Source organism: Rhinolophus ferrumequinum, chromosome 17 (genome assembly GCF_004115265.2).
Source record: "Rhinolophus ferrumequinum isolate MPI-CBG mRhiFer1 chromosome 17, mRhiFer1_v1.p, whole genome shotgun sequence".
NCBI lineage: Eukaryota > Metazoa > Chordata > Mammalia > Chiroptera > Rhinolophidae > Rhinolophus > Rhinolophus ferrumequinum.
Window position 1 is genome coordinate 37,531,971 of NC_046300.1, and position 17,748 is coordinate 37,549,718.

Here is a 17,748-nt window from a genome sequence, read left to right on the forward strand (position 1 = left end):
TTGTGAATGATGCTGCTGTGCCTGTGGGTGTACAGGTACCTGTTCCAGTCCCTGCTTTCAGTTGCTTTGGCTTGGAGTCCTGTGTGCCTATTTTTTCTGTTGGGTTGGGGCTGGAAGGCGCCTGAGCTCTGTGGTGTCAGCCCCCTCACTTTACACCTGAGGAAACTGTGGTGCAGGTGGAGAAGGGACTTGCCTGTGGTCAGACCTAGCTAGAGGCAGAGCCAGGTCGAGCGCCTCTTGACTCTGCCAAGCAGGCTCTCCATCCTGCCATGCTGCCTCCTACATTGGCCCAAGTCTCAAGCCTGCATCATAGGATGTTGATCAAATCCTCTGCCCGCTTATAATAAGCACAGGTGTTTCTGGGCCTCCCACTCACGTGGCCCCCAGCCCCACCCTCTGCCTGGCCAGCCTTTGGAATCTTGCATCTTTCTTGCATCAACAGAGAACAGCAGTGAACCTGGAGTCTCCAGACACCCCATCCCACCTCAGGGCTCTTGGGCCCAGCTCTGAAGCCACTCTGTCCCCTCTATCCCAAGCAGGGGCTCAGTCTTTACAGAGAGCAAAAGCCCTGGCTCTTCTCCTGCACCCTCAGAAGCTGGGACGTTTCCACCCTGGCTGCTTCCCAAACCTCAGACACAAGTGCTGTTGTCTTCTCAGAGGGGCCTGGACCTGGCTTTTCCCTGAACACTTGAATCCACATTCTTTCTGGGAAGGGGAAGGGGAGGAGGACGTTGGAAGGTCAGGGAGAGGAAAAGGAACATTTATTGAGAGCTTTTTTCTCATCTAGGGGCTTTACACGGTGGGCTTGTATGCTCAGCAGCCCTTAGGTCAACTTCAGAGGAGGCATTTCTCCATGGCCCCCACTAAGCGTGGGGTTCAGGCAGAGCTGGCCTGCCCTTCTACCCATGCTCCCCTTTTCCTGCCGGCAGTGCTGTGGGAGGAATTTTCCTCTTTTCCTTTATAAGGGAACGTGGCTACTGGCCTGAGATGATGAAATCCAGCCCTGTAGTCCCCTGCGTGACCCTTTATCCCGGTCCCATCAGCCATCACTGACTGCTTGAATGCTTTCAGGAACATGGAGCTCACCAATTTCCAAGGTGCCTGGGGCAGCGCTGGTAGAAAGCCCTTCTAGACATTGAAGTCAGATCTGCCTCCCAAGCCCTCTTTCCCTGTTGCTGCTTCTGTCTTTCCAGCAGCATTAGTAGTTACTGCTGACCAGGCTGTAGCTGAAGGCCAGACCCAGAGCTAAGGGCTTTACAAGGATTGTTTTATTTCATGCTTGTAACAAGCTGCTCAATTGAAATGAGTATCTCCACTTCACAGGTGAGCACAGCTGCTCTTCAGCCAAGAAGTCCAGTTAAGAGGCTCCTGATGGTAGAATAGGGCACTGCAGAAGGAGGAGTGAGAAGGAGTTAGATTCTGGATGTATTTTAAGGAGGAAACAACAGGATTTGTTGATGTGGTATATGGATGGGTGGGGGTAAAGAGGGAAGAGTCTTCGGCCTGTACAACTAGTACAATAGAGCGATGTTTATCAAGATTAGCAAGACTGGTGGGAAGCAAGCTTTGGGGGGAAATCAAGAGTCTAATTTTGGACATGTTAAATCTGAGACGCCTTTCACACATAGAAATAGAAGTCAAACCGGCAGCTGGATGTCTGAGTCAGGAGTAAGGAGAGGCGTGTAGGCTTGAGATGGAAATTTTGGAGTTGACATGTAAAGCCATGAAATGAGAGGTCACTGAGAAGCAAATGTGGTTAGAGAAGGGGTCCCAGGACTGAGCATGAGGACCCACCAGTGTTTAGAGGGTGATTGGGGGACAGAGAAGGACCAGTCACTGCAATAAGGAAGGATTGAGAGAGTGACATCCCAGGGCCTAGTGAAGAAGACTCTTCCAAAAGAGGGGAACCATGAACTGCATCCAATGCCGGCAAGTGGTCCAGTGGGATGAGCACTGAAAGTGCCCACTGGCTTTAGTGACATGGAGGTCACTGGCGACTTGACAAGATCAATTTTGATAGAGTAGTGGGGATGTAAGTCTGATTATAGTGGGTTCAGGAGGGATTGGCGGGGAAGAAGAGCAGGCAGTGGGAATAGACAAGTCAAAGAGTATGGCTGTAGAGAGGAATAGAGGAATGGACAGCAGCTAGAAGGAGCTGTGAGGTCAAGGGGAGGGTGTTTTTATTTGTATTTTTTGGCTCTATGATATTTTTGTTCGATTTTTTTAAGGTGAGAGAAATCACAGCATATTTACATACTGATGGAAATGAACCAATAGGGAGTAAAACGGATGATATGTAGGAGACAGAGGGGACAATCGCTGACAGGGGACAGCATGTAGTGCCCAGCAGGAGGGGATGGTCGTGGGTAGGAGCAGGAGTAGGTCATGTCCTGGAGTGACAGCAAGCAGAGCATGTGTTTCAGAGAGAGGGAGGTGGGGTTTCTTTTCCCATACAGTTTTTAGATTGAGATGTAATTTACATGTAAAGTTTCCCCTTTTAAAATGTATAATTCCGTGGTTTTTAGTAAATACACACAGTTGTGCAATCACGACTTGCTGATTGGTTCACAAATCAGCAGTCATTAGAATCAACACTACCTAATTTCCTCAACATTTTCATCACCTCCCCCCACAAAAATTCATACCCATTAGCAGCAGTCATTCTCCATTCCCCGCTACCCCCAGCCCCTGAAACCACTAACCTGCTTCCCGTCTTTACGGATTTGCCTATTCTGGATATTTCATGTAAACAGAATCATTTGGTACGTGGCCTTTTGTGACTGGCTTTTTTCACTTAGCATACAGTTTTCAAGGTTCATATGTATCGTAGCATGCATCAGAATTTCATTCCTTTGTATGTGTGAATAATATTCTAGTATATGGGTACACCACGTTTTATCCTTCCAGCAGTTGGTGGACATTTGGGTTGTTTCCACTGTTTGTCTGTTATGAATACTGCTGCTCTGAACACTGAGGTGCAAGCGTTTGTGTGGACATGTGTTTTCATCGGGGGTCTAGCCCCAGGAGTGGAATTGCTGGGTCATAGGGTAAGTCTGGTATGTTTAACATTTTGAGTAACTAACAAACTGTTTTCTAAAGTGGCTGCACCATTTCACCTTCTCAACAGCAGTGTATGTGTGAGGCCTCCGCTGTCTCCGAGGTGGGTTGGATTGGGGTTGGAAGCATGTGAGGTTGAGTTCATGATTTTCTCTGTTTCAGACCTCAGCTGGGAGTGGAGGCGTGTGGAGAGAGGAGGCAGTGGGACATGGTGACCGCAGGAGGGGGAGAGTGGTGGGAAAGGAATGTGTTTAGCATTGTCGGGTGCTCTAAAGGCCCTGTATGTGGGTGCTCAGGTCTTTAAAGGGAGCCAAGCCAGCACAGCTATGAGTCCTCCCCCTCAGCCACGTGTGACTGCCCGGGCAGGTGTGAAGTAGGTGGAGAGTAACCTCGGGGACGCGGCTGTAGGATGCATAGGCTCCAGGCCTTTGTCTTCCATCTCTGCAAACTTCAGGCCTTCTGTCCTCACCCCTCCTTTTAGACTTGCTCCTCTTCATAGGCCTTGGGGTGCTGCTGCTGGCTTCCCATTCAAAGACAGGCGAGTGCCAGGAGCTCAGCAAGGCTTGGACCCAAACAGGCTTGGCTTCCAGTCATGCCTCTTGTACTCATTAGCAGTATGAACCTGAGCAGGTGGGTCACTAACCTTGCCCTGCCTCAGTTTCCTCATCTGTAAAATACTGGCCTCCCCGAATAGTTATGAGGTGGATCTCATGCATCTCATGAAAACATATCCCGAGACGCTCTCACCTGCTCCCGCGGCTGTGCCCCCTGGGGCAGGTGGTCAGTACTTCTCTCCTGATTGTCTTCTGAAGTCAGGTTGGGAGGTTGGGACCACTGCCAGAGGGAATCTTCCCTCCTCGCCAGGGAGCCAGCCTCACCTGCCACAGGGTTTTTAGCTTCCACTCCTTCGAGAGTCCCAAGAGGCCTGGCTTTCCATGGCCTGCCCGCACCTTGAAGAAGAAGAAAGCAGCCTTTTTTCTGGGAACCGTGCATGGTCGATGCAGCCAGCCCTTCTGCCTGGCACCCGGCCCAGTCCATTCACGCCCTTATCCAGAAAGCGGAGCACAGGTTACAGTGGGGAGGAGCCCTCATCACTGCTGATGCTCCATGCGGTGGCAGCATTACTTTACTGAAGTCTTTTCCTAGGAAGGACACAGGCTTCCCCCCCGAGTTCCCCGTAAAATGGACACAACCCCTCTGCCCCCCATGTGGGTCTGTGGATTAGAGACGTAGACAACAGCAAGCATGGTCCTCGGAGGCATGTTGTCTCTAGAAATTACCATCTCTACTGTTTTATATCCAGAACTCTTACTTCACCCTGAAGAGTGTGTAAGAGAAGTTAAAGAGTCCGTTTGTAGGGATTGCCCTTAACGCTGGTGGGGGCTGTTTGAACACAATAACCGCACTTCGTATAGCATTCATGTAATTTGTCCAGTCATCCTACAGGTACCTTTTGAGCTCTCACTGGGTGCTGAAGCTTTTGGGGGACCCAGATAAAGGAAAGCTGGGCTCTGCCCTTTGGGGCTCCACCCATGGTGGGGAGCTAAGCCAGGACTTGGAAGTTGCGATGGCACACACAGAGGGAAGGGCTCAGGGACTGAGGTCACAGGCGGGGCCCTCAGGAGAGGAGGTAGACAGACTGCGGCTAATTGGAGGGCACTCTCGTTAGAGGTCATGGATTGGGCAAAAGCTGGGAATCGAGACACAGCCTGGCTTGGTTCTGGGTGGCCATACCCACACCCTCTGGTTGAAGAAAGAAGACTGGCCTGGCTGGGACAGTTGGGGACACCGGAGTGCCCGTCTTCACAGCATGTAGCCTTGAGCAGATCCCTCTAACTCCCTGGGCCTCAGTTTTCTCATCTGTACTAGTGTCCAGTTGTACCTTCTTTCCACCTCCGTGAGGAGTGCTGAGAGGGCGAGTGTATAAAGCCCTGGCACAGTGCGTGCTGCCAGCAGGAATACTGGGTGGGACCACTTTTAGCCCAAGCACTTGGGCTGTACCCTCCATGCCAGGGTTTGCTTCCCTCTGGACGCCCTGGAGGAGGGTTGGGGAGGAGGAAAGGAAGGGAGAGCAAGAAGGACAGAGAATGAGAGAAGAAAGGGAAAGGGGAGGGGAAGAGAGGAGGGCTCAGTAGGGACCCAGGCTGGTGCCCCTTCTCCCTGCCTGGAGCCCCATGCCACACCCGCAGGTCGGGCTTAGCTTCTGAAATCCCCAAGACCCAACAGCAGCCCCAGGATTTACGCTTAAATCCTCCTCAGCAACAATGCTGGCCCCAACCTTCGGATGGGAGGGCTGGAGCAGGCCAGGGAGGCCCACGCACCCCCCTCTGTCTCCAGAATGTTACACTTTTCCTCCTTTCTCTCTCTCTCTCTCTCTCTCTCTCTCTCTCTCTCTCTCTCTCTCTCTCTCTCTCTCTCTCTGTGTCTCTCTCTCTCTGTCTCTGTCTCTCTCTGTCTCTCTCTCTCTCTCTCTCTCTCTCTGTCTCTCTCTCTCTGTCTCTCTCTCTCTGTCTCTCTCTCTCTGTCTCTCTCTCTCTCTCTCTCTCACACACACACACACACACACACACACACACACACACACACACACACACAGGCAGAACACCTCTTCTCCCACCTCGACTAATCCTTTCCGTCTCCCGGGGGCTCCTACCTTCATGACATCAGGGGTAGCACAGGCAGAATCATAATTTCTTAGAAGCTTAGCTGCCCGTTGTCTTCAGCCTCCCCCAGGAGGTCTTGGAGGCAGAGCTGCTGACAGGGGCCCGTGAGCAGCCATTGCCAGGTATATGTGTGTGGAGGGGCGGGCTGGACAAGGGATGGGACCCCTCACCAGACTGGGCCCAGCTCGGCTCCCTCCTCGTCCTCCCTGGTTGTACCTGCTCTCCCAGAGGCCAAAGTTGGAGTCTCCAAGGTGCCCTCCACTTTCCTCTCCTCGGTTCCTACAGCTCTTCCCTGTGTTCTCTGTCCTCAGTGTCCCCAGTCTTTCTTCTCCGTCTCAAACACCCACGTGCGCTTATGCCCTGGTCGCAGCTGCCCAGGTCCCTCCTACACCTCCTCACAGGCCTCCCTGCCTCCAGGGCCCTCCTCTCTGGCTGCCAAACTCAGCCTCCTCTGACTGTCCCTCTCCCCTCTCTGCACCTTCAATAGCTCCCCAGTGCCCACAGAGTCTAGGACCCTGGGTCACCAGCCTCTGGTCTCCCTGTTTCCTCTTTGCCCCTCTTGTTCACTGTCAAAACCTTTGACCCCAGCACCCAGCATCCTCACTACCCTCTTCTTTCCAGGCTCCAAGCCCTGGCTCCTGCTGTTTCTCTGCCTGGAAGACCTTTCCCGGGCCCCATCTGTTTATGTCAAATTCTATTCTTTCTTCAAGCGCAGGATTAAATGTCCTGTCTTTGCTGAAACCTTCCACCATCCCCGCGTTTCCCTAGATCTGCCATAGTATGTATCACATGCTATTCCACACTGTTATTATTTTTCTTTAAGTATCAATCCAACTGACCTCTAAGTTCCTTGATAGACTGATGCATCTTAGTCTTTAACCGCCCAAAGTACCAAGCAGAGTGGTTGGTATAGAGTAGTATTTAGAAAATAATTGGCAAACGCGTAACTAAAACACCTCTTAGGGTCCCACATGCAGGTTACTTCTGCCCCCCCAAAGTGGTACGGGCCTTGCAGTCACCACACCCCCATATGCTACCCCTGTCCAGTTTTAGGATTATGCTGGGATCTTACAATGAGCTGGAAAATTCCTATATTTTCTGTGCTCTGGAACAATTTGAAGATTACAAGAATAGCTTTGTGCTATTTGGGGGATAAGTTTTCTCTCTTTAATTTCATCGATAATTTTTGGCCTATTCAGATTTTATATATTTTCTTGAACCAGTTTTGCTCCTTTATATTTTCTTAAATCATCCCTTTCATCAAGAATTGAAACTTTATTGCTATAAAACGGTATATAGTTTTCTCATAGTTAAGTATATATCTATATCCATAGTCATAGGCCTTTTCTCTTTGCAAATGCTTATTTGTCTTTTTTTCTCTGATAAGGATTGCTAAAAGTTTGTGTTTGTGTGTTTTTTTCTAATTGGTCCTTTCAACGAGTCAGCTTTTTATTTTTAGATAGCAATACTTTTTCCTTCCTCCCATTTTCTTAATTTCTACTTTGAAGATGATTTCTTCTTTCTTTGGTTTTATTTTATTTTTCCTTTTCTAGCCTCTTGATTTACGTGCTTATTTAATTTTCAGTGTTTCTTGTTTTCTGAAGTGCATTTAAAGCTATAATTTTCCTCTGAATGTCACATTGGCCTTAAATCAGAGGTTTTATTACTGCTTCTTGTTCAATTCTAAATTGTTTATAATTTCTAGTTTGCTTTTCTCTTTGACTGGAGAGTTATAGAGCAATATAACCTTTTAAATTTTCACGTGGATAGATTCTTTTATACTTACGTTTCTGTTAATTTCTGATCTTATTGCAGTATAGGCAAAAGATGGTTCATATGATTTCTGCTCTCTGGAATTTGTTGAAATTTTTATTTATGGCCTAACATATGGCCAGTTCTTGTGATGATTTCATGTGCATTTAAAAATACTTATTTCCTCTTTGAGTGTAAAGTTTGTTTTCTCTGTTTCTTGTCCACTTGTCTCTCTATCTCTAAGAGAAGCCTGTTCAGTTCTCCCACAATGATTATGAGGTTTGTCAATTCCTGTTTTTAAAAACCATTTTTTTATACATATATTTTTAGGCAACATTCTTCGATGCTTATGATTTGTGACTTTGGCACTTCTTGACACTAATACCTTTTCCCATTATACATTCTGTGGTTTGTACTATTTGATGCTTTGGCCTTGAATTCTGTTTGTGGATGCATGTGGCTGGCATATTCTATTTTATTCTTTCATTCTTTAATCTTTCTGTGTCATTTTGTATTACTAGACAAATGGATTTTTTGGATTAAGTATTTGCGTTTTTTGAGGTAATAATTGACATATAACATTATATTAGTTTCAGTTGTACAGTACGGCCAACAGGTGCATGAAAAGATGCTCAATCATCAGGGAAATGCAAATCAAAACTACAGTGAGATATCACCTCACACCTGTTAGAATGGCTATTATACAGACAAGCAATAACAAGTGTTGATGAGGATGTGGAGAAAAGGGAACCCTTGTGCCCTGTTGGTGGGAATGTAAATTAGTGCAGCCACTGTGGAAAACAATATGGAGGTTCCTCAAGAAATTAAAAATAGAACTACCATATGATCCAGCAATTCCACTTCTGGGTATTTACCCAAAGAAAAGGAAAACCTTAATTCGAAAAAATATACACACCCCATTGCAGCGTTATTTACAGTAGCCAAGACATGGCAACAACCTAATTGTCCATCAATGGTGAATGGATAAAGAAAATGTAATATATACATATAATGGAATATTATTCAGCCATAAAAAGAATGAAATCTTGCCATTTGCAGCAACGTGGATGGATCTTGAGGGCATTAAGTGAAATAAGTCAGACACAGAAGGACAAATACCATATGATCTCACTTACATATGGAACCTAAAAAGAACAAAAGGAAACGGAAAAAAACCTGAGCTCATAGATACAAAGTATCTGCTTTTAACAGGTGAATTTAACCCATTTGCATTTATTGTTGTTAGTCACAGATTTATTTCTGCCCTCTTATTTCATGTATACTGTTTTAACTTTCTTATTTTTGTTTTGTTTATTTTTGCTTTTCATTGGATTGGTCCCATTTACTTTGTTCTGTTTTTCTTTCCTCTGATGATTAGAAAGTTTTGAGTTTTATTTCTATTTATATATATACATGTGTATATGTATACTTACATTTTTTCTATCAGCATCTGGATGTAATCTTATCTTTAGCCTTTTCACAAATGAGTCAAGAACTTTAGTAGTAATTTTCTTTTTCTCAGCCCCCACCGTCACATATGGATCATCATAGATTATAGTTGCAAATTGTCATTCATTTTCTTCCCATTGTATAACAGTATTTATTTAAAGTTAACTCTTATGCTTTGCTGTTTGCTTTATATAAACCATTGTTTATAATACTCATCTTTCTCTTTTATGGATTCATGTTTCACTTTTCTGGAGTATATCCTCCAGGAATTCTTTTAGAAAGCATGGGTAATATAATTTCTAAGACCTTAAATGTTTGAAATGACTATTTTTGCTTTCCAGAGGTCCATTTTGATATTCAGCTCCCTACTGAGTTGTTGTTTTTTTATTCTGAATGATCATATTTTTCAGTATCCTAGGTCTGTAGTTTTTATTTTGGATAATACACACAAAATCTGGGAGTATATTAATTACAATGTTACCTTACTATCTTCTCCTGTTCAATGCAGGCCTTCTCATCCCCACTTCAGCCAAATCCACGCCATTTTATCTGTTTTGTTGATTGCAGTTCTGAGTGGGATTTATTTAGGAAAAAGGGCTCCATTCCCTCCAGGTGAAGGTGCAGTTTTCCTACCCCCTCCCCGGGAAACACTGGAGAAACTGCCTCAGTTTCCACACTGGTCCTCAGCTATAGATCCCATTTTCTTAGCCTGTCCATTTTATGTCCAGATCAAATCATTCTAGGATTATTTCAGAGCTGGAAGGACCTGAAGTTCCAGGACCCTTGCCCCTCTGTCTCACGTGAGGAGAACAAGGCAAGAGTAGCCCTGTGTCTGGAGCACGTTGCGGGTCCTGTATCCACCAAGCCTGGCCCCTCTGACATGCCAAGTGACTCAGGAGGAGGCGCAGGGGTGATGACAGGCTGTGGGACAAGGTCACTTTCTCGGGCACTATGTACAGGTGCCAGCTTGAGGAGATGTGGATTCCTGGGTGCCCTGATAACGCGTCCTGTGGCTTTCCTTGCCACCCGTACACTGGTAACTCTCACGTCTGTCACTCCTGCCCCTCTTCTCAGTTTCTGACTTAAGTCTTCAAATGCCTATTTGAAGTCCCACATAGGTGCCTGAGAGGTTCTGAAGCCTGTGTCAAGAGCTGAGCACCCCCCAAACCCTGTTTTTCACTCAGTCTTCCCCCCTCAGTATATGACACCATCATTTATTTCTCATTCATTCAGTGACTCATCAGTCACTGTGTTCGGTGTCGTTCTCCCTCATCCCCCACCCACATCCCCACATTTTCCTCCTGAGAGCCCTGCTCCTCTTGGCTGTCTCTTAGAATCGGGCCACTTCTCACAGCATCCACCCTCGCCCTCCTTATTTGACCCTCCATCATGTCTCGCTTGGATTATTGCACTAACCTCCTACCTAGTGCCCCTGCTTCTACTCTTGGTCTGTGATTTCCCAGCAACCAGGGCACAGATGTCCTACAGATCATGTGACTCTTTTGTCCAGATTCTCCAGTGGCCCCTGTCTTGGTTAGCATGAAGTAAGCCTTACCCCAGGGCAGCAGGGTGCCAGACCTGCCCTCTCCTCCTCTCCGTCCTCTGCTCACCCTTCCCTCCGCTCCCCCAGGCCATCAGGCCTGTCCTTGCACACCTCTACTCCCTGTGTTCCCTCTGCCTGGGATGCTGTCCCTCTAGGTGTGGGGGTCATTTAGTCACTGCTCAGATATCACCTCCTGAGAGATGCCCTCCTTCCCTATCCAAAACAACACCAACTTCTGCCAGTTACCTCCAACTGGCTAATTGTTTTTCATACTATGTATTCATCTCTACCAGAAAGTATCCATTCATTTGTTCATCTGTCTTCCTACTAGATTATAAGTCCCAGGGGAGCAAGGATTTTGCCTCATTCAGCCTGTATCCATAGTGCCTAGAACACTGCCTAGCGCGTAGTAGTAGGCTCTCAAATATTTCCTAAATCAATAAATGGATGAGCAAAATGGATAGAGTTCACATTTACTTACTCATTCAGCTACTATTTGGGTACAGTTTGTGCCAGGCTCTAGGCAGACAGACTCACACAGACCAGATCCCTGCCTCTGGGAGCTGACAGTCCAGCTGCGGGCAGATTAAATAGGCAACAAGAACGATGCCAAGAGGGTCCGTATTGGGGTGAGAGAGGCGTGGGGGCTCAGGCAGCATGATGCTGTGGGTTACAGTCAGCCTCCAAGGAAAGGGGTGTGGGGGCTTGGGGTTTGGGGGAAAAGGGAGTCCAGGCCCAGAGGTGGGGAGAACCCCCCAGGTGGGGACACCAAGCTCACAGCAGACCCTCCTGAAGGACTTCTTCGTGCCAGGCACAGCATCAAGAGCCTTAGTAAATTAACTCGAAAAAGCCTGATCCCCATTTTAGGGAACAGAGGCACAGAGAAGTGACCTCCCCAGGGTCACACTCTGGGAATGAGAAGCCAGACTCAGCCCAGAATCTGGCTCCAAAATCTGTAACCAGCCACTCCATTGCCTCCAGGGAGGGACATTTGGGTCTGGTCAGAGAAGAAGGTGAGCTGGGAGAATGGGGGGAGAATGGGGAGAGGCTAGCCGGTGAGTAGCTGCCTCCCATGACGCTGAGGAGTCCGACGTCATGCCACCCACAGGGCTTTGGCACCACCTGAGGGGGTCGGGCTTGCACTTTGAAAGTGGGACCCCCACCCCTCCACCCCAGCTGTGGCTGTGACTTCTCTGACACAGGCAGGGGCATATATTTTATCTCAGAAGGAGAGCAGGCACCAGGAGTCCATGGGGTAGGAGGGTGAGAGGGGTGGATGGGTTGGGGGGTGGGGAGAGCCTTTGCTGAAATGGTTCTCCCCAGCTTCCTGCTCCTGCTTCCAGCCCCAGCTCCTCCCTCCTCCCACCACCTTGGAACAGCCCCATCTAGGAGGTGAGTGACCCTGGCTCTCAAGGGTCATTCCTTCCCCTTTGCCTGCCTGGCCTCTGTCCACACGGGCTGAGGAGCCTTCTAACCCAGATGGCCTCTTCAGAGCTTCCCCCAGACATGTCCACAAATGAGCTCTCCACCCTAGGGGCTGCAAGGTAGAGGTACTGTCTCCATTTACAAAGGAGGAAAGGAGGCTCAGAGAGTCAGGTAACTTCCCCGAGAATCAGTTTGGAAGGGCTGCAGCAGGGACCCACGCTCAGGCCCCGGCGCTCACCAGAGGGACTTTGAAGGAGAGTTGATCACAGACTTTATGAGGCTTTTCTGGAGACTGAGAATTAAGGCCCAGGGAGCACCGTGGGTTGGAATCAGTGGGCCCACAAATGAGTCAGTCAGAGCCTCACGCTGAGGTGTCGAGGCCCCACCGGGACCCTCACAGCACAGCCCAGGGAGCATGTGTGGCTCTCGTGGGGACAGTTCAGACTGAGCCACAGAGGGGACAGAAGCAGCGTGGGGGTCTGTAGGCCGCAGGGGCTCCAGGGTGGGGGCGACAGCCCCTGATTGGCCCCATCCCATCCCAGTTCTGGACACGGCCGGGCAGGAGGAGTTCAGTGCCATGCGGGAGCAGTACATGCGCACAGGGGACGGCTTCCTTATCGTCTACTCGGTCACAGACAAGGCCAGCTTCGAGCACGTGGACCGCTTCCATCAGCTCATCCTGCGTGTCAAGGACAGGTGAGCACAGCCAGGCCAGGAACCTCCCTGGCTCCTGGTTCACAGCAGGCTCTGTCTGTTTGTCTGTCTCTCTCAGTCTAGTTCTCTCAGATTTTTCAGGTGAAAGCTGAAGCTCAGAGGGACAGAGCTGAATTCAGACCTTGGGCCCTCTGACTCCTACCCTAGTTCATTCTATGGGGTTCAGTGACTCCCAGGGCCTCAAAGGGTCACCTCCCTCCCATCTCTCCTAAAATGTCCCCATGAGTGAACAAGGAATCATAAGTAACATCTTTGTCTTTCAGCCCCAATTTAAGCAAATGTTTGTTAAAAGTAAAAAGTGAATTTTCTCTCCAGTATATGCTATAAATGGTTAAATGTCATTTGTCTATGAGCGTTAACAATCCCCTAATTAAAGGCTCATGTTTTTTCCTTAGCATTATATGGAGTATTTAAATAATTTGGAGTCTGTTTTAAGCCTAGCTGTTCTTTTCAGTTAATTGGATCTTAAAGAAGCAATATAAAGGAAGTAAAAGGACAAACTAATAGGAAAACAGCAAGCTTTGAGCAAATCTCAATAAATTCAAAAAATCCGGTTAACGCCTATTCCAAAGGCCAAGTGTTAACAACTTTACAAGGTAAAGGGATACACCACACACACACACACACACACACACACACACACACACACCCAAGAAAGAAATGTGGGGCCTCAGACACCTCAGTGTGAGGCTCTGACTGACTCCCCCCGTGACTATAGGAATCTCACAAGAGAAAAATGACTCAGATGTGGGAAAATATTGAACCTTCTTGCTAATCAAAGAAGTACAAGGAGAAAGAATAAAGTACCAGTTTTCACCTGTCCAGTGATAATTTCCTTAATGAAAACAGCCAATGCTGACAGGGATGCTGGGAGCCTAGCTTTGCGTTCCTTTTGGGACAGCAGTATGGCCACATGTGTCAGTGGGAACCTTTAAGGTATAGGCCTCCTGATGCCGCCCTTCCTGTCTGCAGTGCCATCCTGATTTTACAGCTGCCATTTAGTCAGTGCCAACTATGGGCCAGACCCTGGCCCTGGCGCTCTTCACGTGTCATTGCTGAGGGCCACAGCAACCCTGCGTGGTCGTACATCAGGGTGACCAAGAGATGGGAGGAAGCAGGTCTGGAAACCGAGCCCCTGGCCCAGCAGTTCACCTCTCCCCCCCCAGGGCCCTCACTGACAGTGCTGAGCCAGGGGGTTCTCTGAAGGGCCCCTCGCTCACCTTGCAACAGGCTTAAGACGTCAAACCAAGACAGCCAGCAGCCAGCCTCCATGCCCCTTCCCATTCCTGGAGATGCGGAGAAAAGGACTCTTAAGTCAGCCCCAGGCGACTGGGGAGGCACTGTGCGCTGTGTCGTGGGTGAGGTGTGGCTGTATTGCCTTCACTAGGGGCGAGGACAGCGAAATCTCATGAACTGCTCTTCTTTATTTCCCAGGGAATCATTCCCCATGATCCTCGTGGCCAACAAAGTCGATTTGATGCATTTGAGGAAAATCACCAGGGAGCAAGGAAAAGAAATGGCGACCAAACACAATGTAGGTTGTGTGTGTGTGTGTGTGTGTGTGTGTGTGTGTGTGTGTCAGTGTGTCTGTGTCTGCAGTCTTGGTCTGTGGGAATGGAACTCAGGCCTCCTAGATAGTGGGCACCTGCAATGTAGGATGTTTTGTGAAACAAGACAACAGACCAGAGAGAAAGCACCCTCTTGCCAGTCAGTCGTATCTCCTCTGAGGGGAGAAGGTACCTTCACAGTGGTGCAAGCTATGGCATAGAGGCCACCTCCTGGCCCCTGACACAGCAGATTCATCGCTGGGCTGTGCAGAGGACGGGCTTCTGTCCCCTTCTCTGAGCCAGCCTCCTGATTATGTTCAGAATCGTTGGATCAGCTGCCACTCACTGAGCCCTGCCTTGTGGAGTCCTCGGCCCTGGGAAACACAACTCCTTGCCTCATGGTGCTTCCTTCTAGTGACAGGAGACAGACAGGAAACAAAGCAAGTTAGAGTGTCAGAAGGTGACATGTGCTGTGGCAAAAAAGTAAATCAGGGAAGGGGGTCAGGAATGTAGGGTGGACGGGGTGCTTTTCCAAATAAGGTGGTCAAGGAAGGCCTTACTGGGAAGGGTGCATATTTATGAGGACTTCCAGGAGGTGAGGGAAAGATGTCAGGGGAAAGAATGTTCCCGCAGCGGGAATAATCAGTGCAGAGGCCCGGGGGCGGCAGTTTGAGGAACAGCAAAGAGGCCAGCGTAGCTGGAGCAGAAGGAGTAGGAGGGTGAGTAGTAGGAGTGAGGTCAGAGAGGCCTCAAGGAGTTTTACTGAGAGGGAGAGGGGAAACCTTTGGAGGGTTGAGTGAGGAGTGATGTGGGCTGACTGATGGCTGAAGGGCTTCTCTCTGGTGGCCGTGTTGAGAATGGTCTGCAGGGACAAGGGTGGGAGCAGAGAGACCAGTTAGGGGCTGCTGTACTGACCCAGGTGCACGTGGACGGGGACCCGTGTCGTGCTCGTGAAGGTAACGAGAAGTGGTTGGATTCTGGATATATTTCTAAGAGAGCCAACAAGATGTGTTCACAGACTGGGTGTGGGGTGAGAGAGAAAGAAAGGAATCGAGGGTGATTCCAAAGCTTGGGACATGAGCCACTTTCAGATGGGGGTTCCAGTAACTGGGCAGAGGAAGAGTCTGGGAGCAAGTGTGTGGGGAGATCAGGGGCTTGGTTTTAGATCTTTAGTTTGAGGAGCCGAGGAGATAATCCAGTGGGGACGTCAAGACAGCAGTCACTTATACCAGTCTGGAGGCCGGTAGTGGAAATCAGCAGCGAGCAGATAGAATTTAAAATCGTGAAACCCACCAGGGTAGGTGTCCGTAGGGGAAGGGCCTCGGGATTGAGGCCGGGGCCAGGCCAGTGCTGTGATCTGGGGAGACGAGGAGGAAGCAGTAGGAAGGACTGAGCGGTGACGACCAGCGTGGGGTGTCGTGGAGCCAGGAAAAGGAAATGCCTCGAGGAGGAGGGAGCACCAGCCAAGCTGCTCAGAAGTAGATGGGGCCCAAGAACTACCACTGGGTTTAGCATTACACACAGGCCTCCTGCCTGGCCCAGCAGCCTAACCAGGAGAGGCCCATGGAGCCATTTCCTCTTCACGGCCTTGGACTCTGTAGAATCATCCGCAGAGGCCTTGCTAAGGGCTTTCACAAACACCTTCTCACTCCCTCCCGGCAGCCTCGGCTGCGTGAGTGGGGAGGGGCGCAGGGTGCTGCGAGGGCAGCACTAGCCCAGTTCTGCAAATAAAAGTGAACGAGACACAGGAGGTTAGGTGGCTTCCAGGGGCGTCACGCTGCTGCGTAGTGCCCCACCCCCAGCCCCACTGGAACCCAGGTCACCAGTCTCTCAGTCGATGCATCTTCTGTAGCCGACACTGCCACCTCATTTATTATTTGACCAAATACTCTGCAAGCTACTATCGACAACGTCCTGATTTTAGAGCTCATAAGGCAAGTTCCTCCCTAGGCGACCAAGGCAGGTTGCCTCCCTCCAAGGCGGGGAGATGGCATTTCCCAGCCCTTTGGTGGAGTCCAATGCTATATTGTTTGCTGCAGGGTTCCCCTTGGTTTAAGTCTTGTTGTTACCGAAAGCCTAGAATTCTAAGAACTCAGATAAAGCACACTGGCATTTCTTCAGTGGTAGAGGCAGGACCCCCCCAGGAAGAAGGTGGAGGATGTCTGGGGACCTGGGGGATACTATAACTCACGTCCTTCTGAGCAGTGCATAGGAAGGCAGGAGAGGTCTGAGGCCCTGGAACCCAGGCCTTACTGAGCTGGCTTACAGGACATGAGGGACCCAGCTAGTTCCTGGACCCAGGCGCACGTGCCTTCCCAGTTCCCCTCTGGGTGAGCACAGGGAAGCATGTTGTCCTGGCCTCACAAGGTCACACAGGACTCTGGGCACATCTGCCTCATCTGGAAGAGGCTCCAAAGCTGACCTCAGAACCCGCACCAGTCCAGGGGAGAGCAGGCAGGAAATGGGGCGTGCAACTGGTCAAACCTTGATTCTCTACTGTGTGGCCTTGGGCACACCGCTTCAAGCTCAGTTTCCCCAGCTGCTTACCTCAGAGGATTAACGTGAAGAGTAAGGGCAGTCAGGGCTGTGAAGGCCTTAGAGGCCAAACAGCCCAGTCATCTCGATGAACAGCCTACAGTCTCATAGTCTGCAGTGGAGGGCAGTTTCCTCAGGGTTATCACAGGCTCAGGTATCTGTTGCATGAGTATTTCAGAGGCCCGAACCTGCCCCTTGTGCTTTGCCGGTTGTGTTTGCTCAGCTCCAACAAGTCCCCTGCTTGAAGCCACACCAACACGCGAACATCTGACCTCTCGTGATAACAACCAGTGGGAAGATCCCTTATGATGTGTTCTGAGCAATGTTTACAACAGACGCCTCTAAAATAACAACTTACTGTTCCCCACCCCCCAGTCCATTTAAAGTATTGATCATTTTTGTTGTATTCACTGTGCTTTTCTTTTTCAAATGTGTTGTTATGAAATGGCTTAATTTTGTAATGAGGAAAAAGTTGTAAAAAATACCAAAGTTCTTCAGCCCGGTCATAACTGGCTTACCTCCACCTCCTCTAGGGAGTTGTGTGAATCCCACACGATCTCCACCCATGGAGTCCCGGCTTTGCAGGGTCTCTGTTATGAGAAGACGAGAGCACAGGATCATGTCCTGACCTCGTGGAGCATTTGTTCTCTTCCCTGTGCGTCTTGGTGTGGACACGTCCCCCCCCCCCCACCCTACAGGGTCACCTTTGCGGAATCTTCCCATGTGCTGCTGCTGCCTTTCAGCCCGGTGATGATTACTGGGCATTGAAAGTACAGACACAAGCCTTCTGTAAACACAGCTGAGCTCGGAGGTTGTGGATGTAGAGCAAACAGGAGCTGGGCAGGGCAGGCTTGTTGTGGGTGGGAGGCACAGACTGGCCAGGGGACACCAAGGTGCACAGTCCTGCCATGGCCCAGCGTTGCCTCAGCCTTTCCCACCGGAGTCCCCTCTGGAGGGACTGGAAAGAGGGGCAGAAATTCCCCCAAGGCAAAGAAATAGACTTCAGAAAGAAAAATGAGTAGCATCAGAACATATTTTAGTTTGATAAATGAACGTCTTCAAG

General features: G+C 49.4%; 1 protein-coding gene and 1 long non-coding RNA gene across 5 annotated transcripts in view; one reads left to right on the top strand and one right to left on the bottom strand.

Annotated features, from left to right (window-relative positions):
* Positions 1 to 17,748, top strand: part of MRAS (muscle RAS oncogene homolog) — a 52,664-nt gene that overhangs the window by 29,902 nt on the left and 5,014 nt on the right. For all 4 annotated transcript variants that reach the window (XM_033132187.1, XM_033132184.1, XM_033132185.1 and 1 more), the window contains 2 exons: positions 12,432 to 12,585; positions 14,038 to 14,137. In XM_033132187.1, coding sequence (XP_032988078.1) covers positions 12,432 to 12,585; positions 14,038 to 14,137 — 254 coding nt within the window. The remainder of the gene's footprint in view (positions 1 to 12,431; positions 12,586 to 14,037; positions 14,138 to 17,748) is intronic.
* On the bottom strand, positions 723 to 17,160 carry LOC117036847 (uncharacterized). Its single transcript, XR_004425448.1, has 3 exons — positions 16,698 to 17,160; positions 3,805 to 4,007; positions 723 to 1,387 (listed from the first exon to the last, which is right to left on the bottom strand). It is a non-coding gene; the product is annotated as an uncharacterized LOC117036847 (long non-coding RNA).